Source organism: Mandrillus leucophaeus, unplaced genomic scaffold (assembly GCF_000951045.1).
Source record: "Mandrillus leucophaeus isolate KB7577 unplaced genomic scaffold, Mleu.le_1.0 Scaffold81, whole genome shotgun sequence".
Lineage (NCBI taxonomy): Eukaryota > Metazoa > Chordata > Mammalia > Primates > Cercopithecidae > Mandrillus > Mandrillus leucophaeus.
In genome coordinates, this window is record NW_012108808.1 from 3,784,605 (window position 1) to 3,812,302 (window position 27,698).

Consider the following 27,698-nt stretch of genomic DNA (forward strand, 5'->3'; position numbering starts at 1 on the left):
CACCTGAAGTCTCACATCTGTTTGGCAATAATCACCTCATGTCTGCAGATTTTCCGTGATCATGGTTTCCATTATACCACCACAACTGAAAATGACAGCCTAGCATAGATGGATGCACATTGTACAGAAGAAATCATCAGTGCCACAAATACCTTCAGCATCTCTTGTTATTCCTATGCTAATTGTTATTTGAGATACAAATTCCTTAATGGAATTTACAAGAATACATAACAAGAACAGTGAGAGAACAAGCACAATCACATTTCCCCAAAGCTAGAGTAATCAAACAAGACTTCAAAGAAAACACATGAGGACAGTTCAATCAGATACTTGTAAAGGGGCTATGATTTCAATCAGGGGAAAGAAGAGAAAGTCTCTAAGAGGAAGAAGGAGAGCAAAGGTCCTGATGAATAAGGCATAGCAGAAATGAGAGGTCAGTTACTAAACAATTTATACCAGAAGGTTCTCACTAGGAAAAAACAAGAAATAAATATATATATTTTTAAAAATCACATGGTGATCAGGATGCAAAGGGCCCTATTAATAACAGCTGGCATTCATCGAGCACTTACTATGTGCCAGGCACAGTTCTGAGTGGTGTACATTTTTCAGATAGTCCTCATAATAACCTTCTGAAATATAATCATTGTCACCATCGTACAGATTGAGAAACTGACACCTGAGAAATTAACTAACATGTCCGTGGTTGAACAGCTAGTAAAGAGTAAGGTCAGATTTAAGCCTAGGGAATCTAGGACCAGCTCCCCTATGTTAATCCTTATACACACTCCTTCAGAAGCACTGTGAAGATCTAGCACATAGGTATCTGAGGCAAGACTTGAGCCAGGCCACCAGGGGAGGGGCAGGGCAACAGGCTGGTTTGAATGTAGGCAGAATCAAGGTAACGCTGACACGGTGGTGAAGAGGCCCAGGAAAGGATACCAAGAGACTGTGAAAGCAATAAGGGCATTCTGATGACTAGAGAAATCCCAGGCTTATGCCAATAAGGAGACTTCTGGAGACCCTGGGAGGCAGTGAATGTGTTTTTGCTTATGGGAGAGAAGTGACTCATTAGGACCCAGGCAGCAAACTATAGTAGGCAGCTTTCTCAGTGGCTGTTCCCAATGATTCTAATAATCACAGCTTCCTGCTACCCACAGCCTTGTGTAATCTGCTCTCCTTGATTGTTGAAGAAAAGTCAGGAAGGTGAAGCTAACAAGTATTCTCTTTATTTTACAGGCAATAAAGTCCTATGAAGATTGAGTAACATGAGGAAGACACCTAGGAGCAGGTCATGACATGTATTTGACTCACAATAAATGCCATTTGAAGGAATATATAAATGAGTATATTTTAAACGACAGAAAATGGAAAGACCAAAAGGAGAAAACGGCATGTTAGCAGAAAATCCACATCATTTTTTTTTCAATTAACACAGTAAAGCATATTATTTGCTTTAAAGACCTAATATAAAATACATAGTTCAGGGGTCTGTATTACCCGCTGTGCTAGGAAAAATCACACTCCCATGAGACTAGATTCCTCTATCAAAAAAGAGCTAGAAGGAAGGAAGATGCGTAGCTTCATGCCTCCTATTCAAATAGATCTAGAGAAAGAACAAGATTTTGAAACAGCTGGACAAAGTCACTGAAGTCAGTTCCTGGGAAACCAGCTTTGGAGACTGAATTTTCTATTTATATTTCTAAATAATAACTTAACTGTTGAGTGAGAAATGTAAATCCACAGGTAGATTTTCTTTTTTAAAACTTTTAAGTTTAAAACATAGTAAATACTTACTTCTAGTTGGAAGATGTGTCAAAATACTGAGGTGAAGTCAAAATAATGACAGCTAAACTAAGGCTGTAGCTATAAGATCATGACTAAACTGAAATGTATGAAATACTTTTGGTACAAAAGTGCAAGCAGTAGAACTAATATTTTCTGGTTCTCATCATATGACACATCCTTCTAGACAAATTGTAAATAACATGGAAATGCATTTCTGATTTAAGTGCATTTCTCTAAACAGGGGCAACCTGACATTTGGGATGATTAGGCAGTTGTTGAGGGGTTTAAGTGCAAGGTGTAATTCCCAGAAAGGCCTGCCACCTGACCCTTGAGAAACAAACAAAATCCATTCACAGAGAAAATATATTTTATTCTGTCCTAGGAGATAATGCTAAGTCATTAGGGCAGGATAACAAAGTAGTTCCACTTTCATTATGGTCCATAGTAAATAAATGATGTTGGATTTCTTCCAAACAAGTGATTTTGGCAAGGAAGAGAAAAAAGGAGACCACAATTCTGAAGGAAACAAAAGTCCCTTAAGAGAAACTTTGCTCACTACATGAAAAGGAGAAAGACTGAAAAAATTCCAGCTCAGGGACTTTCTGTTTTTCCTAACAGCACATGGTAAAAGGTGAAATGGTCCATAGCTATACTTGAGAAAAGGAAAATATGGCTTTTAAGGGTGAAACAGCAACATCCTAAAACGTCATGAAATGGAGATAAACTCCTTTTCTCTGTAAAATCACAATCTTCACATTCCAGTCTAGGAGAGTTCACATGATCTACATTTGAATAAGAAAAGAGGAAAATTTCAAGAATAAGCAAAATGAAAAAATTTATATTTTATAATTTATCTTTCATATTTCGAGACTAGGAAAAAACTATTGTCAGGTTTTTTTTTTTTTTTAGCAGTGTGTAGAGAGGAAGTAATTTTTCTCCCCTTTGACTTGCAATATATACCACATATAGGATGTCACAAAAGGAAATGAGAAGATGCTCAGGTATAACATCTTTGTCTTTGTGTCTAAATCTCTGTTATATAGCCCTTCTCTTTTATTTTTATTTTTCTCACTCTCAAACTTGTTTTTCTTTATCTCTCTTTCCTCCCTCGCCTTATAAGACAGATATATTTTTATCCTTGATTTTTAAAAAGTTATCTAGAGACCTCCAAGTAACATTTCTCACTCCAGAAATTCCACTAAAATGATAATGAAAACATTTTTTTTAAAAAAAAGCATAGACCCCCAAGAAGATGAATGGTATTAAAGTTTTGGAATTTGGAAAACAGGTGGTCAATGGCTCCTAAATACTCAGTACTTAAACTTGAAGTAAGGAAGTCAAAACCTACCTAATTTAAATGACAGGATTCCCAAAAGACCCCGGAATTGATAATACCAAGTGCCACACACAGAGAAAGGCAAATTAAAGGAAACAGATAATGCAAAGAATTTCAGACCATTTTACATACTCCCAGAAAAATAAAATAAATGAGCACTATAAAGGATCAAGAATCAGAACAGCTGTATATTTCTCAAGAAATATAAAAACTACACTAAAAACTAAACTACATTAAGATTATTAAGCCAATAAATGCTAACTGTGAGAAAATAGTGAAACAGATAAACCACACAATATGAAGCAACAAGATCTCAGGCCACTCAACTCAAAAACGCTATGCCACACAGGAAGTAAAAGGAAGGACACAAGCTGTAGCCTGTTACCAGATGCGAGTGCCACATGGTTCATTATTTCACACTCAGCCTTCAGCAGTGGGAGTTAAAGAGTCAGAGAGTTACCTGTCTGTAATTTAAAGCATCCAGATAGACTGAGTCTTGAGCAAACACAACAGATTTGCATGGCATGTGGATCCCCGAGGCAAGTGTTCCAGTAGCCGTCACTACCTAGGAAAAAAAAAAAGAAGAGTTCATACACAATATAGCATCTCTATAAGGAGACAAGGTCTATTTTCCACTCCAGTCACTGAACAACTCTTAGAGCTTTAATAAACCACATGTCATTAAAACTAACATACTAGCCCCATTGTTCTTGCTACTGCCTGAGTATTCAAAGAACACTGCTACTTCAGCATCCTAACTGTTGCCATTTGCTCACCCTAAAATCATTTTCTCCAAATCTCCATTTGCAGGCTTTTTCTGATCTCTATATAAATGTACAAAAAGACTTCCTGCACCATCATTCCTAAAATAACCATCTTTACTTGTCCCTCTAAGACCTTAAGTATCATGAGGACATGGGCATTGATCTCTCTCAGCCACTGCTGTATCCTCAACACCTGGAAGAGTATTGGACACACAGCAGATGCACAATAAACATGTGTCCAATAAATGCATGAATGAATGAAGAACTAGCATACAAATTTTCCTTAAGATGGGGTAATAATGTGTATTCTGGACAACCACCTTCTCTTATTCTCATGTTTGTTTATGGAGGTTTTATCCAAACAGATAACTGATCTAATTAATGGAAGCATAATACAGTTACATTTTCCTTATTTACTTTCTTAATATCAGTTATGTGCCCAATCACCTATTTAGTGCTAGGTGCACACAGCTGCTCTCTCTTCCTGTCAAATACATTAATATTAACCTGTGCCATAATTATTTCAATTATTTAATGATGCAGAGTAAGCAAAAAGACTTTCTAATTGATATTTATAAACCCATCCAAATTCAACCCATTATTTGCTCATCTTTAAAAGTTCATCAATGAAAAGGAAAGGCTCAAATCACTAAACTTTAGAATTTAACCATAATGAGTACCATTAAAAAAAAATAAATGTGTTCTGGCCAGGTGTGGTGGCTTACGCCTGTAATCTCAGCACTTTGGGAGGCCAAGGCAGGTGGATCACATGAGGTGATACCACAGCTATACTACTTCATTATAAATATTATTTTTCAGTGTATAAATAATTTTTAAACTCCTCTAATAAATGGGATAGATGGAGAAGCAGAACAGTCCAGCGAGTTGTAATAAAAAGACACTGGTTAAATGAGAAAAACAACTGGTATAATTTTTTACCTCTTACTGGTATCCAGCATCATATATGCACAACTTTATTTTTTTAACGCAAAGAAATGTACCTACCCTAATAAGTCCTTTTACAAAGAGTATCTCAACGAACTCTTTTTCTTTAAAATACATGCCGCTGTGATGATATCCAATCCCCCTTTGTGCTAAAGCCTTCAGTTCTTTGCCGTTTCTTGTTAATCGCACTCGTTTTAATACCCTATCCAAAGTCTAAAACAAGAGAGAAGTGTAAAACAATTGATCATGTATTTTATTTAATTTCAAGCTCAATCAGAATCAAAGGACATTTTCATGAACAAATCACTTACATCTTGCACACAGTGAGGCTTCCCTTCGACCCTGAATCTACATGTTTTATGACTACAGAAACAATCTGCCCATTTTTGTGAACAGACTATCTCAGAGAAGAGGCACTTATAAACCAAAGGCGAAGATGCTATTGGAGCAGCAGATCAAATGCCCAGGACAGATGAGTAACCGATCTTCTGCTGCCTGAGAGAGAGAGACTAGTTCTCTACTGGAACCTTAAGATTTTCGAGCAAAGAGAGAGAGACTTCTCCAAGAAGGCAGAGCAAGATCTCTACTCTAGATGCTCAGAGAATTCTTACTTCTCACTGTGAACCACTCAGAAGTCATATCCAACCCCTTTAAAATGTCCATACCCTCACAGCCTCACTTCTAAGAATGTATCCTCAGGAGGAAATCCAGCAGTTGGCAAAGATGTCAAAGGTAAAAACATATTACAAGAACAAGAAAAAATAATAAAAATAGCCTATGCAGCCTAGAGTAAGACAACTGGTTACATAAATTATAGTCATCCACATAAATATACACTATGAAGCTATTAAAATAATAACGTAGCTCTATTGTCGGCAAGAAATAAATAGGTAACAGAGGAAAGGAGATTACAGACTAATTTGTATATAACATGGCCTATCTTATTAACAAATAAATACACGGAATGTCTATGTGAGTGTGGACATGCTTGTGACTACAGGCAATAGAAAAAAAATATCTGATAGAACAGTGAGTCTCTCTGAGCTGTGACATTATTTTTATTTTCTATTTTCAAGTACTTCTCCAATGGACATAAATTACTTGCATAATAAAAAATGTTTAAATGCCATACTATCCTTGGATATTTCAGTATCTGTTTAATAAAATGTTTTGAATGTTATATAGAAGGTCTCTGAAATTGAAACTTTCAGTTGATATTATTTAAAATATATTGTGTCATATAAACCCAAACATGGCCAGTATTAAAATATATCGAATTGAATTCTAGAATCAGGCTATAAACTAATCCAGGATAATAGAGTGAAATAAAATAAGAGGCTGACATTCACACTGAGCAAGGAAGAGTCACCTATAGAACTTCGGCACATTAAATTGGGATAATCATTGCAAAACAGACAAAATAATACACAGAGATAATCATATTTCAAAGGTATTACAAAAGTCATTTCAGTGTTCAAAGATATTAAACAATCACTATGATAAAATGTCACAACTGTAAAGTATTATATTAATAATTCTCTGACGTACTGAGCCTTTGTCCCTGGTAATCTCAGCGTGCAGGGCTTTGACATCAGCATACGTGTGGTCCTCAGAGATTTCCAGAATCTTCAGATTCTCCAGGAAATTAATATATTCAGCTCTATACATTAGTTTTCTTTCCAGTTTTTCAGCCCTCTTTGGGTTTTTTTTAATGCTATTATTTAAAAAAAATAAACTTTTAAGTAATGAAAACTCATATTCAGTTACAGCAAGAAGCCTAAGGCCCCACAGATTTCGCTTGGTCATCCGACATTGACAGTAGCTCCATCAATCCTGACTTGGTCTCCCCTTCCTCATGTATATTTCCACCATTTCATCTAGCAGTCAGAGCCCATCATCAGCAAAATCCCCTGTATTTTCTTCCTTTTCTCTGCAAAATTTCTCCTCCTTCACGCTGTAACAGATACCCAGTTCTTCTCAGGAAAATTTCTGCTCCTGAATCTCTTGAGCAGTGGCCAGAGCAAAGTGGAAAAGCAAAGGGGGTGGGGTGCGTGGCACAGTCTAGAATGAGTTGGCACATCCTCTGATCCCACTAACTCTGGTCTAACGAAGAGGGTTCCAGACAGAAAAGGGTATTTTAAATATTCATACTGACAACAGAGACCCTTCCTGACTAGGCCTAAGAGAAAAATTGATTATACCATTAAATACTCTCTATTTTCATGGCCAATGTCGTTCACTACACATCCAACTTGAAATGTAGTTTCTAGTCCTGAAAAAAGACTGACTGAAGAGAATCAGTCACCGAGAAGACCTGGAGCTTCAACATCTCTCTCCCAGGTACTTTTCCCTTCTCCTATGTCCAACAAGCAGAAAAAAGATCAAAGCAGTGGTGAAATCAATAGAGAGCTTGCCCTAGTCTTTAGGAAATGTCTGAATGAGAAAGGCAATGAAAGTTGTTTCAACATTGTTACAGACTGAAAGTTTGTGTCCCCCTCAAAAAAAATTTATATGCTGAAATCCTAAACTCCATGTGTGATATCAGAAGGTGGAGTCTTTGGGAGGTGATGAAGTAATGAAGACAAAGTCTTCATGAAAGGGATTGGTGACCTTATAAAGTTGCCTCCAGAGAGATCCCTCGCCCCTTCCACCATGTAAGGACACAGAGAACACAGCTCTCTATGAACCAGGAAGCAGCTCTGTCAACACTTTGATCTTGGACTTCCTAACCTCCAGAACTGTGAGAAATAAATTTCTGTTTAGAAGCCACTTAGTCTATGGTAATTTGTTATGGACTAAGACAAATGTTGAGGGAAGGTTTAATTAGTCTTTCAAAAGTGTTTATGAAGCACTATTACTACGTGCCAGGCAATATGCTATTATTAGGGGACTCAAAGAAGAATATGCAGTTCTTTTAAGGGAACTCCCAATCTAAAGAAAATAAAGCTATGAAAACAACTGCAATGCAGTGTTATAATTGATCCAAATGCTTTAATGATTCAAAGTGGAATGACAACAAAAGACAAAGGGTAATAGATCTATGTGAGGGAATCATTATAAACTTCAGAGAGAAGACAGATTCAAAACAAAAGATGTGGGGAAATGAGCAGATTTATGAGCCAACAGAAAGGAAGGCCCTCCAGGTAGATGCAGTGTGTAGTACATAGATTCAGATGGTGGAGAGCAATTTGTGTGAGTGCCTACCCTTTAACAACTCTACCAAGTAATTCGGAAGGAAGAACTTTGTATGTAGGACAATCTAACTAAATGTGCACGTTAGAACTGATGGCAGCAGTGGCCAATCTGGGGCGGCCGCTGCCATGACACTGGCTTCAGTATGGGAGGCGAGGCCAGGGCTGTGTCCTCCATGGAGCCAGCAGGAGCTGGGAATAGGTGGAAGTCCCGCCCACTTCCAAGTTGACAGGGTGGGAGACGCATTCCCCAGGCACAGCTGTAGCCACCCAAGCTGCAGCTGCAGCTGCAGACCCAGGCATCCCTGTGCTCTTGGGGGCCAGGAACAGGCAGGAGCCCTGCCCTTATGGGCATAGCTGCAGCCACCCAACCCATGGCTGCAGACTTGGGCCTCCCTGTGCACTTGGGTGCCAGGAGTGGGCAGAAGCCCCACCCTCCCTGGTGTAGCTGCAGCCACCCAAGCTGCAACTGTGGACCCAGGCATCTCTGCGCTCTCGGGGGCCCAGGAAGGCCCCCTTGCCCCTGCAGGTTTGGAAGCGCCTGCTCCCACTACCTGGCCTCTCTCTGCTCCCGGCCACTACTCCACAGGCTCAGAAGCGTCTGCTCCTGCTGCCCGGCCTCTCCCTGCTCCTGGCACCCACTCCAATCTCAGAGCAAAGTTGAGGCTGAGCCCAGGTGCTGTTGCAACCTAGCCAGGTATGTGCACGCTCAGGACAGTGCTGACATGCCAGCCCCCTGTTGGCTCGGCCCTTTCCAGACATTGAGTACCAGTGAGCATGGGAGGGAGGCCAAGGCAGGGGCTAAGAGCAGCTCGGTGCTGGTCTGCAGGCAGCTCTCTGGCACAAACAGCCTGGGTGCCATGAACAGCAGCAGGAGGCAGACAAGCTCTGAGCAGAAAGGAGTGGGTCCCTGGTGAAGTCCCACCTTCAAGCTGGGGAAGGCCTGAAACCCGGGGGCTGGGCTGCCAGTCCTGTGGACCGATGTGGGAACTTACAGTGCTTTCTCCAGGCCTGCCCATGGCCACCCATGGACCAATTGGCACGCACTTCTTCCCCTCTGAATCCCATATAAACCTCAGACTCAGCCAGACTTGAGGATTCAACAGACGACCAGCTGCAGAGAGGAGCTACCCACTCCAGGGTCTCCTCTCTGCTGCGAGCTGAGCAGACGTCAGGATCACCAGCTGTGGAGGGGAGCTACCCACTCCATGGCCTCCTCTCTGCTAAGAGCTGAGGACTCAACAGACGACCAGCTGCAGAGAGGAGCTACCCACTCCAGGGTCTCCTCTCCACTGAGAGCTGAGCACTTGACGGGATTACCTGCCTGCAGAGAGGAGCAACCCACTCCAGGGTCTCTTCTCCACTAAGAGCTCAACACTCATTGGGACATCCCACCTGCAGAGAGAAGCTACCCACTGCAGGTGTCCTCTGAGCTGTCCCATCTCCCAGTAAAGCTCTTCTTCACCTTGCTCACCCTCCACTTGTCTGTGTACCTCATTCTTCCTGGACACAGGACAAGAAGTTGGGACCCACTGAATGGCAGGGCTAAAAGAGCTATAACACAAACAGGGCTGAAACACGCCCCTTGCTTGCCACGTTATGGGTGACAAGCAGGAGAGAAGAGAGAAGGAGAGAAGAGCTGCAGCCCTTCAAGGAGCCCAGAACTAAGAGCTCTCCAAGCCAGGGCTGTGATAACTTCTTTGAGGCTCTGCAGTTCCTGGCATCTCTGGGCACCACCATGCTCCTCAGTGCCAGCCGTGGAAGCTGCTTGCGGTATACCTGGTTCAGCCCCAGCCTCACAGGAAGCTGGTGCTTGTGCCAGTGCCTGGAGCTGCCCACCCCTCTGCAGCTAGCATGCCTGGCTGTGTGCAGCAAAGGTGCCATTGGCCACAGAGGTTTCTGGCCAGAAAAGCAACACCCATTATAGAATCCCAAAACAGAACAATCGGACCAGCACCTGTACGTCAATAACATTGGAAGAGGTGAACCTGGAACAAGACATTACACATGAGAAAGACTCCAAAGAATCCCAAATAACAAATGGCAAGGACCTGAACCAAGGCAGAGCCAGTAAGTGAGGAGGCAGAGAATGGCAAGGAGAGAAGAAATATTTTGACCATAGAACTGTCAGAATTAATCAGACCTTAGGGAGAAAGGAAAAAAAAAAAAAATCACAGCAGTGAAGTTCTACCCCATGCATACAATTGGTATGGCAATTCATTCTATAGGCCATTCTTTTATTTTTATGTTTTATTTTAAGTTCAATGGTACATGTGCAGATTTGTTATATAGGTAAACTTAAGTCATGAGAGTTTGTTGTACAGATTATTTCAAAACCCAGGTATTAAGCCTAGTGCCTACTAGGTATTTCTCCTGATCCTCTCTTTCCCTCTTCCTCCCACCTTCCACCCTCTGATAGGCCCTAGTGTGTGTTGTTCCCCTCTATGTGTCCATGTGTTCTCATCATTTACTTCCTACTCATAAGTGAAAACAGGCAGTATTTGGTTTTCTGTTCCTGCATTAGTTTGCTAAGAATAATGGCCTCCAGCTCTATCGATGTCCCTATAAAGGACATAATCTCATTCTTTTTATGGCTGCATAGTATTCCATGGTGTACACATTTTCCTTATCCAGTCTATCACTGATGGGCATCTAGGTTGATTCCATGTCTTTGCTATTGTGAATGGTGCTGCAATGAACATACGCATGCATGCATCTTTACAACAGAATGATTTATATTCCTTTGGGTAGACACTCAGCAATGGGATTGCTGGGTTGAATGGTATTTATGTCTTTTGGTCTTTGAGGAACCACCACACTATCTTCCACAATGGCTGAACTAATTTACACTCCCACCAATAGTGAATAAGTGTTCTACAGACCAGGAAACCTCCAGGTTGTACCCTGGGGCATGATACAGGTTATGTAGGCTGAGGGCCTCCTAGGAGGCCCAGCTGATTGTTAGGCTTACAGGCCGTAGTCCCACCTCTCCTGATTCCTAAATGAAATCTATCTACACGTATAAGAGGGATTCCCTTCCTCCCATCCTCCCACCCAAATTTACTCTATTTGCAAAAACAAGAACCAATAACAATAACAAGAACCCCTTTGTGGCTCAGGTCTCTAAACATTTCTGACAGTGTCTTATAAATATTTTAAGTCCTTAGGGGCCAATTTGTTCAAGTAAACATTAATACTTACCACCTTTTTTGTGTCTTCTCCATTTTTACAACTTTTTCAAGTGCTTCATCTATTCCAAAGACATAACTATGACATTCAGTGTGGGGATGGCTTTTTGTCTCTATCTTCTCCAGAAAACTGCACACACTTCCAGCTCTTGTTTCCACATCACCATTATTAAACCTTAAAACAAATGGAAATAGTGCTTTGAAAAGACTATGTTTCCATCCATATTGGTAAACCAAAAACAAAATTATAAGGCCCCCCAATCATCTGAATAGACTTCATCCTAGGCCAGGGCACTCTAAAATTTCAACTGAAAGACTGGTTCAAGCCACAATGGGAAGTGGGGGTTCTACATACCTCCCTATGCCCTCCAGCATTAACACCAACACAGACCTTAAGTCTGATAAGAAACATTTACAATCTATTCTCTCTGAAGCCTGCTACCTGGAGGCTTTGTGTGCATGGTAAAACTTTTGTCTCCACAACCTTTTATCATAACCCATACATCCCTTTCTGTTGATAACTACTTCGACCAATTCCCAATCAGAAAATTTTTAAATCTACCTATAACCTGGAAGCCTCCCTCCCCAACTTTGAGTTGTCCTGCCTTTCTGGACCAAACGAATGTATATGTTAAATGTATTTGATTGATGTCTCATATCTCCCTAAAACGTATAAAACCACGCTGCAGCCCTTCGGCACATGTTCTCAGGATCTCCTGAGGGATGTGTTACAGGCCATGGTCACTCATATTTGGCTCAGAATAAATATCTTCAAATATTTTGGGGAGTTTGACAATATCACAGGTCCATCTACCACTATCATCTTGACATATAGTTTGCTAGAAAAAAATGTTTTGGCTCAATATATGTAATGTCCAGTAATATTACACTCATTATAGGCTGAGTTCACCATAGAATTTTTTCGAATATTACTTGTGAGGCCATGGGTTTACTAGCATGTTTAGAAAACAGACTTCGAAAAGAAATCTTATTTAGCTGATCAGCATTCAATGAGTACACTGAAGAAACAAAGGCTAGGAAAGTCACAGTCTACTACGCATGGTAAGAAGATTTGGTATGTAAAAAAGCAAAAGTAATAACAGCAAACAATGACCAAGTTCCAGGCACTATTCTATGTGGCTTAAATATATTAACTAATTTAATCTCTACCACCACGTTATGAGGAAGGTAATATTATCTCTGTTTTGCAGATGAAGAAGTAAATGCCAAAGGAAATTTAAAAACGTCTTCAAGGTCACATAGCCTAGTAACTGGTCAGGTTGCGATTAGAACCTGGGCAATTCAGCCTCAACTTCAGAGGCTTTTTTTTTTTTTTTTTTTTTGAGACAGCCTCTTTCTCTGTCACCCAGACTGGAAGGCAGTAGTGCAATTGCAGTTCACTGAAGCAGAGGCTATATGTCTAACTGCACTTCTAAATCTGCCTCCCTGTTCACAGTAATACAAGTTAATATGCAACACCCATATATTACTGGTTGCAAACAGTACCCTAAATGACAGCATTAAACGATTCTTCTTACTGCTTTAACACAAACAGACCTAGGACATCTAGAATTAATTTTCCTTTTTTAATCCCTCTGTTAATCTATGACAAGAGTCCAGTGTAAAAAAAAAAAAAAAAAAAAAAGCTAGTGAATGGGCCTCAATCAGTCATGTTTTCTACTGATAAGTGTTTTATATAAATTACCTCATTTAATCCACATCACAACCCAATGAATTAGTTATTATCTCTATTTTTCAAATGAGGCTGCAAGAGGCTAAATAGATTTTCAGAAGTCACATAGCCAAAGGAGGGCAGAGCTGGAATTTAAGCTAAGATTTGACCCAAAGTGTGGGCTCTTAACTGTGCCTCTACATGGGCACCAGTCGCTAATCATGCATTTTGTCAGCACCATGTGTTTTTCTAGAGTCCAGATTAAGGAAGGGAAGTTGACCCAGCTTGAGTCTAAACCAACTGTCATAGAGTTCTCAATGTTCCAGAGCTACAAAGCAGTGGACTCAACCTAGGATTTCTGTAGCATACTTTCAAGACAACTGGAAACTCCATTAAAGATCTCATTCCCAAACATTTAAAATAACTTTTTAAAAATTATTTTAAAAAATTAAATGCATATAAGTGCATAAATAATGAATCCTGTTTCTATTTAGATTCCTATCCCAAAGTCATACTTTCAGCCATTCCTCAGTGACATATAGGGGTACATTTGTTTCTAACTAAAATTCAGAGCCACACTGGAAAGTAATCTAGATAGACGTTATAACATGTTGGCAGAATATCTCATTTGTTTACTCTGTCTAAGCACAAAAGAAGAAGAAATTTTCTTGTAATTCCCCACATTTGTGACTTCAGTCATACTACTCTTTAACTTCTCTCATCATCATTTTTTAGTTATTGACCACCAGCATGGACTTCGGATTCGTAACAATACACATGTGGCTTAGTGCGACCATTTAACATATCTACAACACCTATGTGTTTGTGTATTTATCTTTGTAAACAATTTCACATAACCATTGGATCAAGGTGCTGGGAATTTATTTTATACAAAACTTTCATAGTTAAAAGAATTTAAAATTCTCTGGGCTAAATAAGTTTTTTGGTTCTGATTATTAGAGTGGGTCCAGGGTACACAGTGTTAACCACTTAATGTGTCCCACTTCAGTTCTCTTAATCAATGAGAGATGCTAAATACCACTCAAGGTCTTTTTATTATACCACACAATATCAAGGAAAGCCTCTGGGCTTAGTTTTCTTAGCTATAAATTAAAAACCAACCATTCAATAAATTATGAATGCTTTCAATTTAGTTCCTATAGGAGCATTTCTAAAGTTGGTAATAGCTACTTACAAAAAACATTTAGGAAAGCCAAAAACTTTTTTAAAAATCAAGAGTCAAGGAATTAAGAGGGCAATACGATGAAAAATTTTATAAGGATTGACCTAGAAGACTGACTCATTTCTTTAAAAATAAAATCTATGTTATTTTTCTAAAATGCAACAAAATAGTAAAAGTAGGGTTACTTCTAACCACTATATATAAATGAGACTAATTGAAAACAAAACCAAACAAAAAATTCTAACATATAAACAAAGATAAATTAAGTTTCAGTTACTTACAAAAAAAATATTGCAGGCAACTTATCCATTTGTCTTAACTTTTCAACGAGGAGAGGAAACATTTTTACCATATCTTCTGAACTAGACAATGAATCCGGACTAAGGTTTTCCAGTACTCTTTTGACCTAGAGCAGTAAGTTAAAATTATTTAAAAAAAAAAAAAAAGAATTTGCGGAAACAGAAGAAAGAAAGGAATTATTTTGTTGTCTAAAATTAGAAGAATTTTTCATATATAGTTTTGGGTGGGTTTTTAAAATGGTCCTTTTAGAATATATTATCAAGTAATAGTAAAAGTCAGCAGAGTCACAAACATCTCTATATTAAAGAATAGACAATAAAAGATATAAAATATATGATTTTTTGTCGGCACTAGAAATAAGTCAGTAGGATAAGGATGTTCCTAAAATGTTGCTGTTTCAACTGTTGCAGGTAGAGTGACAAAGGTTTCTCCAATTATTAGATAACCAAATATGTTAAGAAGTATATATAAAATCAATAATGGAAAAGAACCTCTTAAAATTAAAAAGAAAAAGTTTTAACTATGTCTACCAATAATTTGTAATAGTATAGAGACATGTTTATAATGCGTAACTGAAAATTCAAGAGATGAATGAGTCACAAAATACAATGATCAATAGAAGTGTAACAAGTTGTTCACCTCAGATATTGCTGAAATTGTGGGTGGTAACTTTTATCCTACTATTCCATGTTTTATAATTTTTTATAAACAGCATCTACTTCTTTTTTAATCAGAAAAAAATAAATGTTATTTTATATCAGGAAAATTAACATTAAATTCCTTTACATAATATACAATGGAAAATCTGATGAAATAGTTATGTGCTATCATGAATACATTTTCTTGACAAAGTTATTTTTCATTTTAATTATCATTTGAGGGGTGGCAAATAGGGACATCGTTGGTATTCAGTTTTCCCCGATTAACACTTAATGGAACACAGCATTCTGTGCCAAATAGGCTAAATTATTTGTAATACTTCCTAACATCAATATCTCTTTTTTTTTTTTTCTTCGAGAATGAGCCTCCCTCTGTTGCACAGACTGGAGTACAGTGGCATGATCTTTGCTCACTGCAGTCTCTGACTCCCAGACTCAAGTGATTCTCCGACTTCAATCTCCAGAGTAGCTGGGATTACAGGCGTGCGCCACCACACCTGGCTAATTTTTGTATTTTTTTAGAGACAGGATTTCACCACGTTGGCCAGGCTGGTCTCAAGCTCCTGGCCTCAAGTGATCCACTCGCCTCAGCTTCCCCAAGTGCTGGGATTATAGGTGTGAGTCACCACACCTGGCCAACCAATACCATTTTTATCTTTATTTCTTTCACCACCAGAGTGAAAAAGGCAAATTAACATGACAATCAGTCAGCAAACTAGAACCAAAGATCCATCAATGTTATGCTCAAGGATATCTTTGTTTCTCAGCATAGTCACCTATGAGTCTGTCATCTATAAATTTGCCTGAGCCTCCTGCAAGTATATTTATATTCTCTCATTTATCATCACGTACATGAGTTTCAGAGATTGGTTATTTTTAAATAATTTATTTTTATTTGCACAAGACTTACTCAGATTAGCCCCTCTACTAATTCCTGATTTTAACTATCATTCCTCTGGAGCCAGTTGCTCTTCTGTGAAAGCCTTGGCAACATTGGTGCTCCTGTTAAAGTCAAAGGTTCTTTGTTTTTAGCTGTTTGTAGCTGTTACCTGAAGAAACCAAAAGCCTATGGCACATGTTTTAAAGGTCACTGAGCTAAGAAATGAAATCAGTTCCCTCCTCCTATTTTCTATCTCATAGTCACTGTATAACATGTTTAAACGGAATTACTAAAACAAAAATTGGAATGAAAAGATTACAAAACAGTTATTAGCTAAATTATTATGCAACTCCAAACAATTAACAATTAAGCAAAACTTTGTCCAAGAAAGTGTGAAAATTACCTTCTTCACTTTGCCATTTTTAATCCAATTTGTCAATTCTGCCTTTAAGTTTTCTTCATATTTTCTAGCATCCAACTTCTTAATGACTATTTTATTCTTAAAAAGAATGAATTCCTCTGGACACAATTCCTTGGGGGGAAAATTATTACAAAATTAAGCTAAGCTATGCAATCTACAGTAAGAAAGATACAATGATGTATTTAAGTTTACTTGTCTCCTTAACCAAATTGCAAACTCCTTGAGGACAGAGGCTGTTGAAAATCTTTTCACCTCCCAATAATTTCTAACACATAAACCTATGACGATGGGTGAACTCTTCAAAAGAAAGAATACAGGGCACAGCTGATGAAAAGATGAAAACCAACAGAGAAGAGAATGAAGGAATATAAGTCCAAAAACACAGTTAAAGTAGTATGGTATCGCAAAAGCTAAAAGAAGAAATATTTTCAAGAATTATAGAATATTCCATGCTACATACAATAATAAAGTCACAAAGAATGTCTGAAAAAAAGAAAAAATTATTGATTATTTCAAAATAGCAGCATCAGCAAATAGAGAGAATACGTGTGCTTACCTCAAGAGTAATTTTGCTATATTCTGGAATAGCATTAACTAAAGTTCATTTTGATGAATATACATTTCTATATTTACCTGAGCCCTGGGCCAAGCTTCCCAGACGTGAACCATTGTGTCATAAAGCTGGATGCTTTCTTGAGGGGTGAGGATAAGATCAGGTGGGAATCCATACTTTTCAATCTGTGAATAAACAAATTAATGGATGGATGAACAAATAAAATTACAATGTTTATATTTCCTTTATTTTATCTTTCATGGCTAAACCCTCAAGTCTTTATCTATGAATCCAGGGACATTAAAAGGCAATAAATTATAATATTTCACCTCTGCAAGGATCTGTTAATAAAGTCTTAACAAAGTAGCATCCCTAACCTGCTGAAATGGAAAACTCCAAAGTCCACTAATGAGTTTCAGTACTATTTCCTGAGACTATTTGCACTAGATAACAAACTAACACTGCTCTATGAAACATCCCTAGAATGCCAGTGAGGGTACTAGGTGGCTGGAAAATATGAGCTCTTACAGAATAGCCTCAGTTTAGACAAAAAAAAATACGTTTCTTTTTGAAATATCCCTTTGAAACAGACATTAAAATGCGTTCAGTGATGAAGATGATTTTATGGCTACCAAGCCATGTAAAAAGAGACAAAGCTTTGCCCCTAGAAATCCAATATAAGAACTGGATCAACTTTATAAGGACAAAGACCCTCAGACAACCTTCAGATACTCAAAGAAATTTCTACCTGATGGCTACTCTGCTTACTGATCAGCTTTTGTCTTAAGCCTTTAGAACTCATGCACTATTCTTCCTCTCACAAATACTGTTGATGTTACACACAAAGCACTGTGTAGGGTACAAGAACAAATTCTGTCCTCATAACCTTTGTGTTCTATATTCCTCTGGCTTCAATCACCACTTCCTCTAATCTATTATGTACAAAAGGGATAAAGTAACATCTAAACCATAACACCAAGAAAGAAAATTAAACATGAGAAATCTATGGGAAAGACCCTATTAAACAAGTTAACCAAATATCTTTATGTCAAGGTTTCCATTGTGTTCATGTGCACTGTGAATCTCCAAGAAAAGGATAGGACATCACACTTCTCCCAAACTTATTTGAGGAAGGAACCCTTCCTTTAAAAAATACCTATGACTGGTTCCTAGAAGATTGGAAATACTGGACTAAAGGAGCCACTCCAAACATAGAGTTCAGAAAGCAAAGAAGGGCTGTTTGGTGGACTGTGCCACACATCTGGGTTCTAATCACAGCTCTAATCACTACTCCCTGGGGTTCTGACTTTCTTGTCTACAGTATGAGAATGACAATGTCTTCATTGCTTGCCTTCAAGACTGTGGTGAGATTCCAAAGGTTAATAGAGCAAGATTTTCTTTTTATTCTATGTTATGCAACATAAATATAAAGAATCATCATTTAGCAATTCTCAGATTGAATTTATGAAGTTAGCTAGTTGGCAGGGACTTCATTTGAACACACTAGTAACAGTATTATCTCAGAAGGTGAGGATTTCAGCATCTCATAAACTGCATCTTGTAGGTGACCACATATTCTGTCTACAAATGAAGCCATTGCTGACTTAAGTAGTTAGAGTTTTCTAAGAATTACCAAGTACATACTAATGCTATGCTTCTATTTTGGTCTCTAGAATAACAGTGATTCATTTTCAAAGCATCTCCCTTCCTTTACGGATGCCTTGGTTTCCTGTCTTTAAAACGGGAATAATTATCCTTACACCACAGATTTGTTGTGAGGATTAAATGATATAATGTATATGACATGCTGTTAAAATGCCTTGCTCTTTTTTAGTATTCCATCCATCATAGTGACTGATTATTAACTTTCAAGTATTCTTTTTCATCAGTTTGTCAACTGTATCACTAAAAGGATATATCCAACTCAACTGTTCTCCTCTGCACAACATGTAATTAACTGGCATCTCTTAAGTTGGCCTAGATAATATATAAAATTATACAGAAAGACAATATACAAAAGATAATTATATGGTTATATTGGTTTGTACTTCTTCAGTCATAAACAAAACCATATCATACCACAATGCTCCTTCTGAAAAAAAAATTAAATAAAATGAATAAAAAATAAGTTAAAAAGTTATATGGTAAGAATTTATCAGAACTACACAGAAAGAGACAGATAGTAGTTCTTTCGAGGACTGCCTGGTGCCAACAGCCTCTTAGGGCACTGAGCAGCTGTTCTTTTATGGCAGCATAATTTGTAGGAAGGCTGTGCAGCTCTTCATTTAGCCCAGGAACAAGCCATATATGGATTGCAGTGATCCCTCATCACAGCTGGATTAAAGCCAGCTCACTCATCCTCTTCCCATGCCTTCCTTTCCAAAGCTATTTCCATGAGTGTTACAGAGAATAAATCCAAGGTTAGAAGGTTCCTTTACATTCTTCTCTTGCTGCTTCAATGTATTCTGCTTCCCCTCATGTTTGAACAATTTCAATGTAATCTCATGAATATTAAACTCAATTGGATAGACCATCTTGCTATTGTTATTGCTATCTTAGGAGCACAAAGAAAGGTCTTACATAAATGCACACCTCACAGATGTAAGCAGTTGTCTAAGCATTTTAAAAAGCATGTCTCTCTAGTTGTCCCCAGGCATACAAAAGTAAAGTATCACAGAGTAAAGAGCTGAGAAGATTCATACAACAGCACAGCTCTGCAGAAGTCATACAGGGTCAGAACACACTGTAATGGTTCTGTTGCTTTCCAATTACTCCATTAATAGCTACTGAGAATAGAGGAAGGCACATGGCCAAAATGATGATCTTACCAAGAACTCCAGGCCACTGTACTCACAAATGCTTAAAGGTAACTTACCTTAAATCACTTTAAGCAGAGTAAACCATTAAAACATTATAAAATACTACGCAACTAAAAACTTGCTGAGAATTCAATGCTAAAGATATCAAAATATAATTGGAAGGCTTAAAGAGTGATGGATGCTTATCATATATCTATTCCCTAAGCACAGAGCCAGGGGAATAGGGAGGGATAGGGACAGGAATGCCATTTGGAATGAGTCATTGCAAAGTCAAGAAAAAACTACATAATAAAATTATGCTTGAAAATTTCTGGGAGACAGAATCACTTTAAGTGAGTTTTACATGCCCTTAATCACCATAGTTCAGAGTCTACGAAGTAATTTCCATTTAATTCCTTACTCATGCATTCAATCCATAAATTATTTAGTATAACACTATGATTAAGAACATTAGGCTTTGGGGTCAGAACTTTTGAGTTTGTACCATAGTCTGACAATTACTAACTGAGTCCTTGGACTAGTTAAACAACCTCCCTACTCTTTTTCCTCATCTGTAAGTTGGGAACAATTATAGTACATTTATTATAAAGATGTTGTGAAGGTTAAAAGAGAAATACAAATAAATATTAACAAGTGCCTGCCACGTAAATTCTCAACACATGTTGGCAATCATCATTCCACAAATATTTACTGAGCAACTTTTGTGTATATGGCACTATGAGCTAGCTATAAGGTAATCCAGGGGTGAAAAAGTGCCAAATTTTTCATTAACAGTTTTGTAATTTAATAAGAAAAAGAAGACATGAAAGCAAAAAAAAAAAAAATTTTTTTTTAACAGCAGGCTAAACATAATTAGTGTCATTTTAAAAGTACAAATAATAAGTTACCTATTATCAGAAAAGAAGATTAATTCCATGTGGAGAGATCATAGAAAGACTTCTGGAAAAAATCCCACATAAGCAAAGACATGGAAGATGAACAGAATCTGGAAACTTAGAGTTTGGCATCTGGAATGAAGCATTCCAGGTACAGCACACAGCATGAAAGCTTTAGGTAAGCTAGGGTTTGAGTGAAAAGCTGAGGAAAGTCTAAGTTATAGAAGACTTGAATGCCAAGCTACAAAGTCTGTAATTTATTTCCAATGGAGAAACACTGAAGAATTTTGAGTAGAAGAAGGAGAGGATCAGAATTATGTTTTAGGAAGATAAATGGAACAGCACAATTTTGGACATAATGTAATAAAAAAAGGACCAACTATTGGCTAATGTCTGTATCTTCACAAGGCAACTTGAACCTATAGAATTTAATAACAGAGATACGCTGGAAAAAGAGGAGAGAATAGCAAGAGAAATTAATATCTTCCCACACTCATAATCCAGGGCCTTAAGTGAGATCTCCAAAAACTTCATGTTATCAGTCCACCATGAAAAAGGTCATGTTCCGATTTTTATGTTAGTAGGAAATGTCTCTTCCCTGTTCAGACCATTTGGTAATGGGAGATTCTGACATGAACAAGGAGTGCCAATACAGTTGTGGTGGCACTGTTAGTCTCACAGAAGTAGAAGACAGAAATAGATACTAAGAAGCAGTAGATAGGAAACAATAATGTCTGTAAATAAAGAAAAGGAATAAACTAACCAAAGAACCCAAATTAGAACTCTCCATTACTTCCTTTCCAGTTATTAAACTTTGGGTGTCCCAAACGACTTTGAGGATCTAAGGAAAGCTAGAAGAATGTATACATACACAATTTTTAAAGGTTTTTCACTTTTCTATGAAGTCCATCCTTAATGTCCATGTACCTGAGGTTAAGATTATCGGTAAAGATGGCCTAACAGAAGCCTCTTGCGAGCATCAGCCCCTGCAGGAACTCCAAATTGAACAACTATGCACACAAAAAGCACTTTTCTAAGAACCAAAAATCAGGTGAGTGATCACAGTATCTGGTTTTAACTCTTTATCACTGAAGAGGCACTGAAGAGGGCAGGAAAGACAGTGTCGACCTGCCAATGCCACCCATCCCACATCCTCCAGCAGTGGCCGCATGACATGCAGAGAGAATCTAAGATGGCCTAATAGAAGCATGCTGGCTTCAGGTATGACCCAGCACCTTCCTAGCTGTGGTGGCTATGGGGACAGACTACTTCTGCTTGAAGAAAGGAGAGGGAAGAGTAAATGGGACTTAGTCTTGCAGCTCAGATGCCAGCTCAGGCACAGTGGAGTAGAGAACTGAGCGGGCTCTTGGGGTCCCCAAATGCAGGCCCTGGCTCTTGGATGGCATTTCTGAACCTACCCTGGGCCGGAGAAAAGCCCGTTGGCCTGAAGGGAGAGACCCAGGTCTCGCAGCATTCACCACAAGCTGAATGAAGAGGCCTTGGGCCTTGAGTGAAGATTAGCAGTAGCCAGGAAAAACTCACCATGGGCCAGGGCTGCTTGTGGTCAGAGAGAGAGACTCCTCTACTTGTGGAAAAAGAAGAGAAGAGTCGGTAGAATTTGACTCCAAGCCCTGGGTCCCAAACAACATCTCTGGACCCACCTGAGGTCAGGGGAACCCGCCACCTTGAAGAAAAGGACACAAGTCTGGCTGGCTTCACCACCTACTGATTGTGGATCACTCAGGCCTTGAATGAAAATTGGCAGTAGCCAATGATTATTGCAAGCCTAGGGCAACACCTAATGCTGTGCTTGAATCAGTTTTAACCCAGTGCAGTCTCTGCGGTGGACACCAGAGGGATGCTATGTTGTTCTCTCTTTCCAGCTCCAGGCAGCTCAACACAGAGAAAAAGATTCCATTTGTTTGGGAGACAGTAAGGGAAGAAAACAAAAGTCTCTGATAATCCAGAGAAATATTCAGGATCTTATCCAAACCACCAAGATGGTTTCTCTATGAGTCTATAAGAGCCACAGCCTCACTGAGCTTGGGGTGCCCCCACCCCCAATACAGAAAATGGCTGCCGTAACCAAAATCTTAGATCACAACATCCAAGTCCCTCCAAATACCTAGGAAGCCTTCTCAAGCGCAAGTACAAATAAGCCCAGACTGTGAAGACTACAATAAATGCCTAACTACTTAATGTCTAAGCATCAATGAATAGCTACAAGCATCAAGACCATCCAGGAAAATATGACCTCACCAAATGAACTAAATAAGTTACCAGGAACCAGTTACGGAAAGACAAAGATATGTGACTTTTCAGGCTAATAATTCAAAATAGCTGTTTTGAGGAAATTCAAAAAACCAGCATTATCCTGATATCAAAACAAGGCAAAGACACATTAAAAAAAGAAAACTACAGGCCAATATCCCTGATGAATATTAATGCAAAAATCCTCAACAAAATACTAGCAAACTGAGTTAAGCAACACATTTAAAAGATACTTCATTATGACCATGTGGGGTTTATCACAGCAATGTAGGGATGGTTCTGCATACACAAATCAATGTGATATATAATATCAATAAAATAATAGCAGGATCCTATTAGATAAATTTAACAAAGAGATTGAAAAAATTAAAAAGAATCAAGCAAAAGCTATGGAGTTGAAAAATGCAACCAATATGCTGAAGAATGCACCAGAGTCTCTTGATAGCAGAATTAATCAAGCAGAAGTGAGCTGAAGGAAGGCTATTTGAAAATATATAGTCAGAAGAGAAAAAAGAAAAGAGAATTAAAAATGATAAAGCATTCCTATAAGATATAGAAAACAGCCTTAAAAGGGCAAATCTAAGATTTATTGGCCTTAAAGGGGCTTAAAACTCCTAGGGTGAGGAGAAAGTTTATTCAAAGGGATAATAATAGAAAACTTCCCAAACCTAGAGAAAGATACCAATACTCATGTACAAGAAGGATATAGAACACCAAAGAGATTTAACCCAAAGAAGACCATCTCAAGATATTTAATAATCATACTCCCAAAGGTCACAAATAAAGAAAGGATCCTAAAAGCAGCAAGAGAAAAGACACAAATAACACAGTGGTGCTCCTGTATGTCTGGCAGCAAACTTCTCAGTGGAAACCTCACAGACCTGAAGAGAGTGGCATGACATAAAGGGCTGAAGGAAAAAATCTTTTATTATGGGATAGTATATCCAGTGAAAATATCCTTCAGACATGAAGGAGAAATAAAGACTTCCTCAGACAAAAGCTAAGGGATTTCAGCAACACCTGTCCTACAACAAGTGCCAAAGGGAGTTCTTCAGTGTGAAAGAAAATGATGTTAATGAGCATTTAGAAATCATCTGAAGGTAAAAAACTTACTAGTAAGTACACAGAAAACCACAGAATATTATAACACTGTAATTGTGGTATGAGTATATCTTCAGCAGAAAGACAAAACAATGAACCTATCACAAATTACAACCACAGTAACTTTTCAAGACAGACAATATAATAAGATATAAATAGAAACAACAAAAGGTTTAAAAGCATCTGGGGTGGGAAGTTAAAATATATAGTTTTCATTCATTTTTTTGTTTTTTGCAGTTGGTTGTTTGTACACGCAATCAGTGTTAAGTTGTCCTCACTTGAGAATAATGGGTTATAACACAATATTTGCAAGGTTCATGGTAACTTCCTATCAAGAAACATACAACAGATACACAAAAAATAAAAAGCAAGAAATTAAAACATACCAACAGAGAATATCACCTCCACTAAAAGGAAGACAGGAAGAAAAGAAAGAAGAAAGAGAAGACCACAAAACAACTGAAAAAAAAAAACACAAATAACAAAATGGCAGGTAAGTCCTTATTTATCAGTAACAACATTGAATATAAATAAACTAAACGCTCCAATCAAAAGACATGTAGTGGCTCAATGGATGAAAAAAAGATTCAATGACTTGCTGCCTACAAGAAATACACTTTACCTATAAAGATACACATGGACTGAAAATAAACAGATGGAAAAAAATATTCCATGCAAATGGAAACCAAAACAGAAAAGGCATAGCTATATTTAGACCAAACAGATTTCAAAACAAAAGCTATAAAAAGAGACAAAGAAGTTATTTATATAACGATAAGGGGGTCAATTCATTGGCAAGATATAACAATTATAAATATATATTCATCCAACACTGGACCACCCAGATATATAAGGCAAATTTATCTTAAAAATAGATATTTTAAATAGAGTTAAAGTAAGAGATAGACCCTGATACAATAGTAGCTGGAGACTTCATCACCTCACTTCCAGCATTGGACAGACCATGCAGACAGAAAATCAACAAAGAAACATCAGACTTAATCTGCACTATAGATCAAATGGACCTAATAGATATTTACAGAACATTTCATCCAATGGCTGCAAAATACACATTCTTTTTCTAAGCACCTGGATCATTTTCAAGAGTAGACCATATGTTAGGTCACAAAACAAGTCTTAAAACATTCAACAAAAATTGAAGTAATATCAAGCATTTTCTCTGACCACAATGGAATAAAACCAGAAATCAATAACAAGACAAATTTTGGAAACTTTATGAACATGTGGAAATTAAACAATAGCCTCCTAAATAACCAGGTGGTCAATTAAGAAACTGAGAAGGAAATATTAAAATTTCTTAAAACAATAAAAACACGACATACCAAAACTTATGGTATACAGCAAAAGTGGTATTAAAAGGAAAGTTTATAGCTATAAGCAGAAAAACTTCAGTAAACAACCTAACTATGCATCTTACAGAACAAGAAAAGCAAGAACAAACCAAACCCAAAATCAACAGAATAAATTATAAATATCAGAGCAGAACTAAATGAAATTGAAACAGGAAACAATACAAACAATCAATAAAATGAAAAGTTTGTTTTTTAAAAAAGATAAATAAAATAGACAAACCTTTAGCCAGACTTAGAAAAAAAAGAGAGAAGACCGAAATAAATAAAATCAGAGGTGAAAAAGGAGACATTACAACCGATACCACAGAAATTCAAAGGATCATTAGAGGCTACTATAAGCAACTATATGCCAATAAATTGGAAAACCTAGAAGAAAGTGATAAATTCCTAGACACAACCTGCCAAAATTGAACCACAAAGAAATCCAAAAGCTGAAGAGACCAATAACAAGAGATTGAAGCCATTATAAAAAGTCTCTCAGCAAAGAAAAGTCTAGAACCCAATGGCTTCACTGCTGAATTCTACCAAAATAGAGGAGTATTCCCTCCTCCTCCATTTTTCAGAATAGTCAGAGTAGTTTTGGAATTAGTTCTTTTAGAGAACTAACTCCTGTCTTCTTTAAAGAGAACTAATACCAATACTACTCAAACTATTAGTTAGATTATTCTCTTTAAAGAAGAATTAATATCAATACTACTCAAACTATTCTGAAAAAGAGAGGAGGAGGGAATATTTCCAAACTCATTCTTCAATGCCAGTATTACCCTGATACCAAAAGCAGGCAAAGACACATCAAAAAAAAAAATTACAAGCCAATATCCCTAATGAATATTAATGCAAAAATCCTCAACAAAATACTAGCAAATTGAGTTTGACAACATATTAAAATGATATTTCATTAAGACCAAGTGGGATTTGTCACAGTGACGCAAAAATGGTTCAACATACACAAATCAATCAATGATATCACTAGAAAGAAAGACAAAATGATATGATCATTTCAATTGATGCTGAAAAGTCATTTGATAAAATTCAACATCACTTTATGATAAAAATTCTCAAAAATTGTATGTAGAAGGAACATACCTGAACACAATAAAAGAAATATACAACAGACTCACAGCTAGTATCATACTGAATGGGGAAAAACTGAAAGCCTTTCTTCTAAGATCTGGAACATGACAAGGATGCCCACTTTCACCACTGTTATTCAATACAGTACTGGAAGTCCTAGCTAAAGCAGTCAGAAAAGAGAAAAAATGGGCATCCAAATTGGAAAGGAAGAAGTTAAACTATCATTGCTTTGAGATGATATGATTTTATGTTTGGAAAAACCTAAAGACTCCACCAAAATACTGCCATAACTGAGAAACAAATCCAGTAAAGTTTCAGGATGCAAAACCAATATACAAAAATCAGTAGCATTTCCATATGCCAACAGCCAACAATCTGAAAAAGAGATCAAAAAAGTAATCCCATTTACAATAGCTACAAATAAAATAAAATACTAAGGAATTAACCAAAGAAGTAAAAGATCTCTACAAAAGAAAACTATAAAACACTGATGAAAGAAACTGAAGAGGACACACACGAAAAAAGTAGAAAGATATTCCATGTTTATGGATTGGAAGAATCAATATTGTTAAAATGTCCATAGTACCCAAAGCAATCTATAGATTCAATGCAATTCCTATCAAATACCAATGACATTCTTTGCAGAAATACAAAAAGCAATCCTAAAATTTATATGGAACCACCAAAGGCCCAGAATAGCCAAATAATAATAATCCAATTCAAAAATCGGTAAAAGATCTCAATAACATTTCCCAAAAGAAGATATACAATGGCAAACAGGCATATGAAAAGGCCCTCAACATCACTGATCACTAGAGAAATGCAAATCAGAACTACCATGAAACATCATCTCACCTCAGTCAAAATGGCTTTCATCCAAAAGACAAGTAATAACAAATGCTGGCAAGGATACAGAAAAAAAGAGAACCCTTGTACACTGTTCGTGGGAATGTAAGTTGTAAAATCACTATGGAGAACAGTCTTAGAGCTTCCTCAGAAAACTAAAACTAGAGCTACTTTATGATCCAGCAATACCACTGCTATGTATATACTTAAAAAAAAAGGAAATCAGTATATCAAAGAGGTATCCAGACTCTCATGTTTATTGCAGCACCATTCACAATAGCCAAGACTGGGAAGCAACCTAAGTGCCCATCAACAAATGAATGAATAAAGAAAATGTGGTACTTAAATACAGTGGAATACCATTCAGCCATTAAAAAAAAATAAGATCCTATCATTTGCACCAACATAGATGGAACTGGATGTCATTATGTTAAGTGAAATAAGCCAGGCACAGAAAGA

General features: G+C 37.5%; 1 protein-coding gene across 1 annotated transcript in view; it reads right to left on the reverse strand.

The window, feature by feature from the left end:
• DDX60L (DEAD (Asp-Glu-Ala-Asp) box polypeptide 60-like) overlaps positions 1 to 27,698 on the reverse strand; it is a 143,983-nt gene that overhangs the window by 52,291 nt on the left and 63,994 nt on the right. The window contains exons 23-29 of the mRNA XM_011967792.1: positions 16,961 to 17,065; positions 16,310 to 16,438; positions 14,349 to 14,473; positions 11,226 to 11,387; positions 6,382 to 6,547; positions 4,894 to 5,046; positions 3,585 to 3,689 (exon numbers count right to left, since the gene is read on the reverse strand). Coding sequence (XP_011823182.1) covers positions 3,585 to 3,689; positions 4,894 to 5,046; positions 6,382 to 6,547; positions 11,226 to 11,387; positions 14,349 to 14,473; positions 16,310 to 16,438; positions 16,961 to 17,065 — 945 coding nt within the window. The remainder of the gene's footprint in view (positions 1 to 3,584; positions 3,690 to 4,893; positions 5,047 to 6,381; positions 6,548 to 11,225; positions 11,388 to 14,348; positions 14,474 to 16,309; positions 16,439 to 16,960; positions 17,066 to 27,698) is intronic.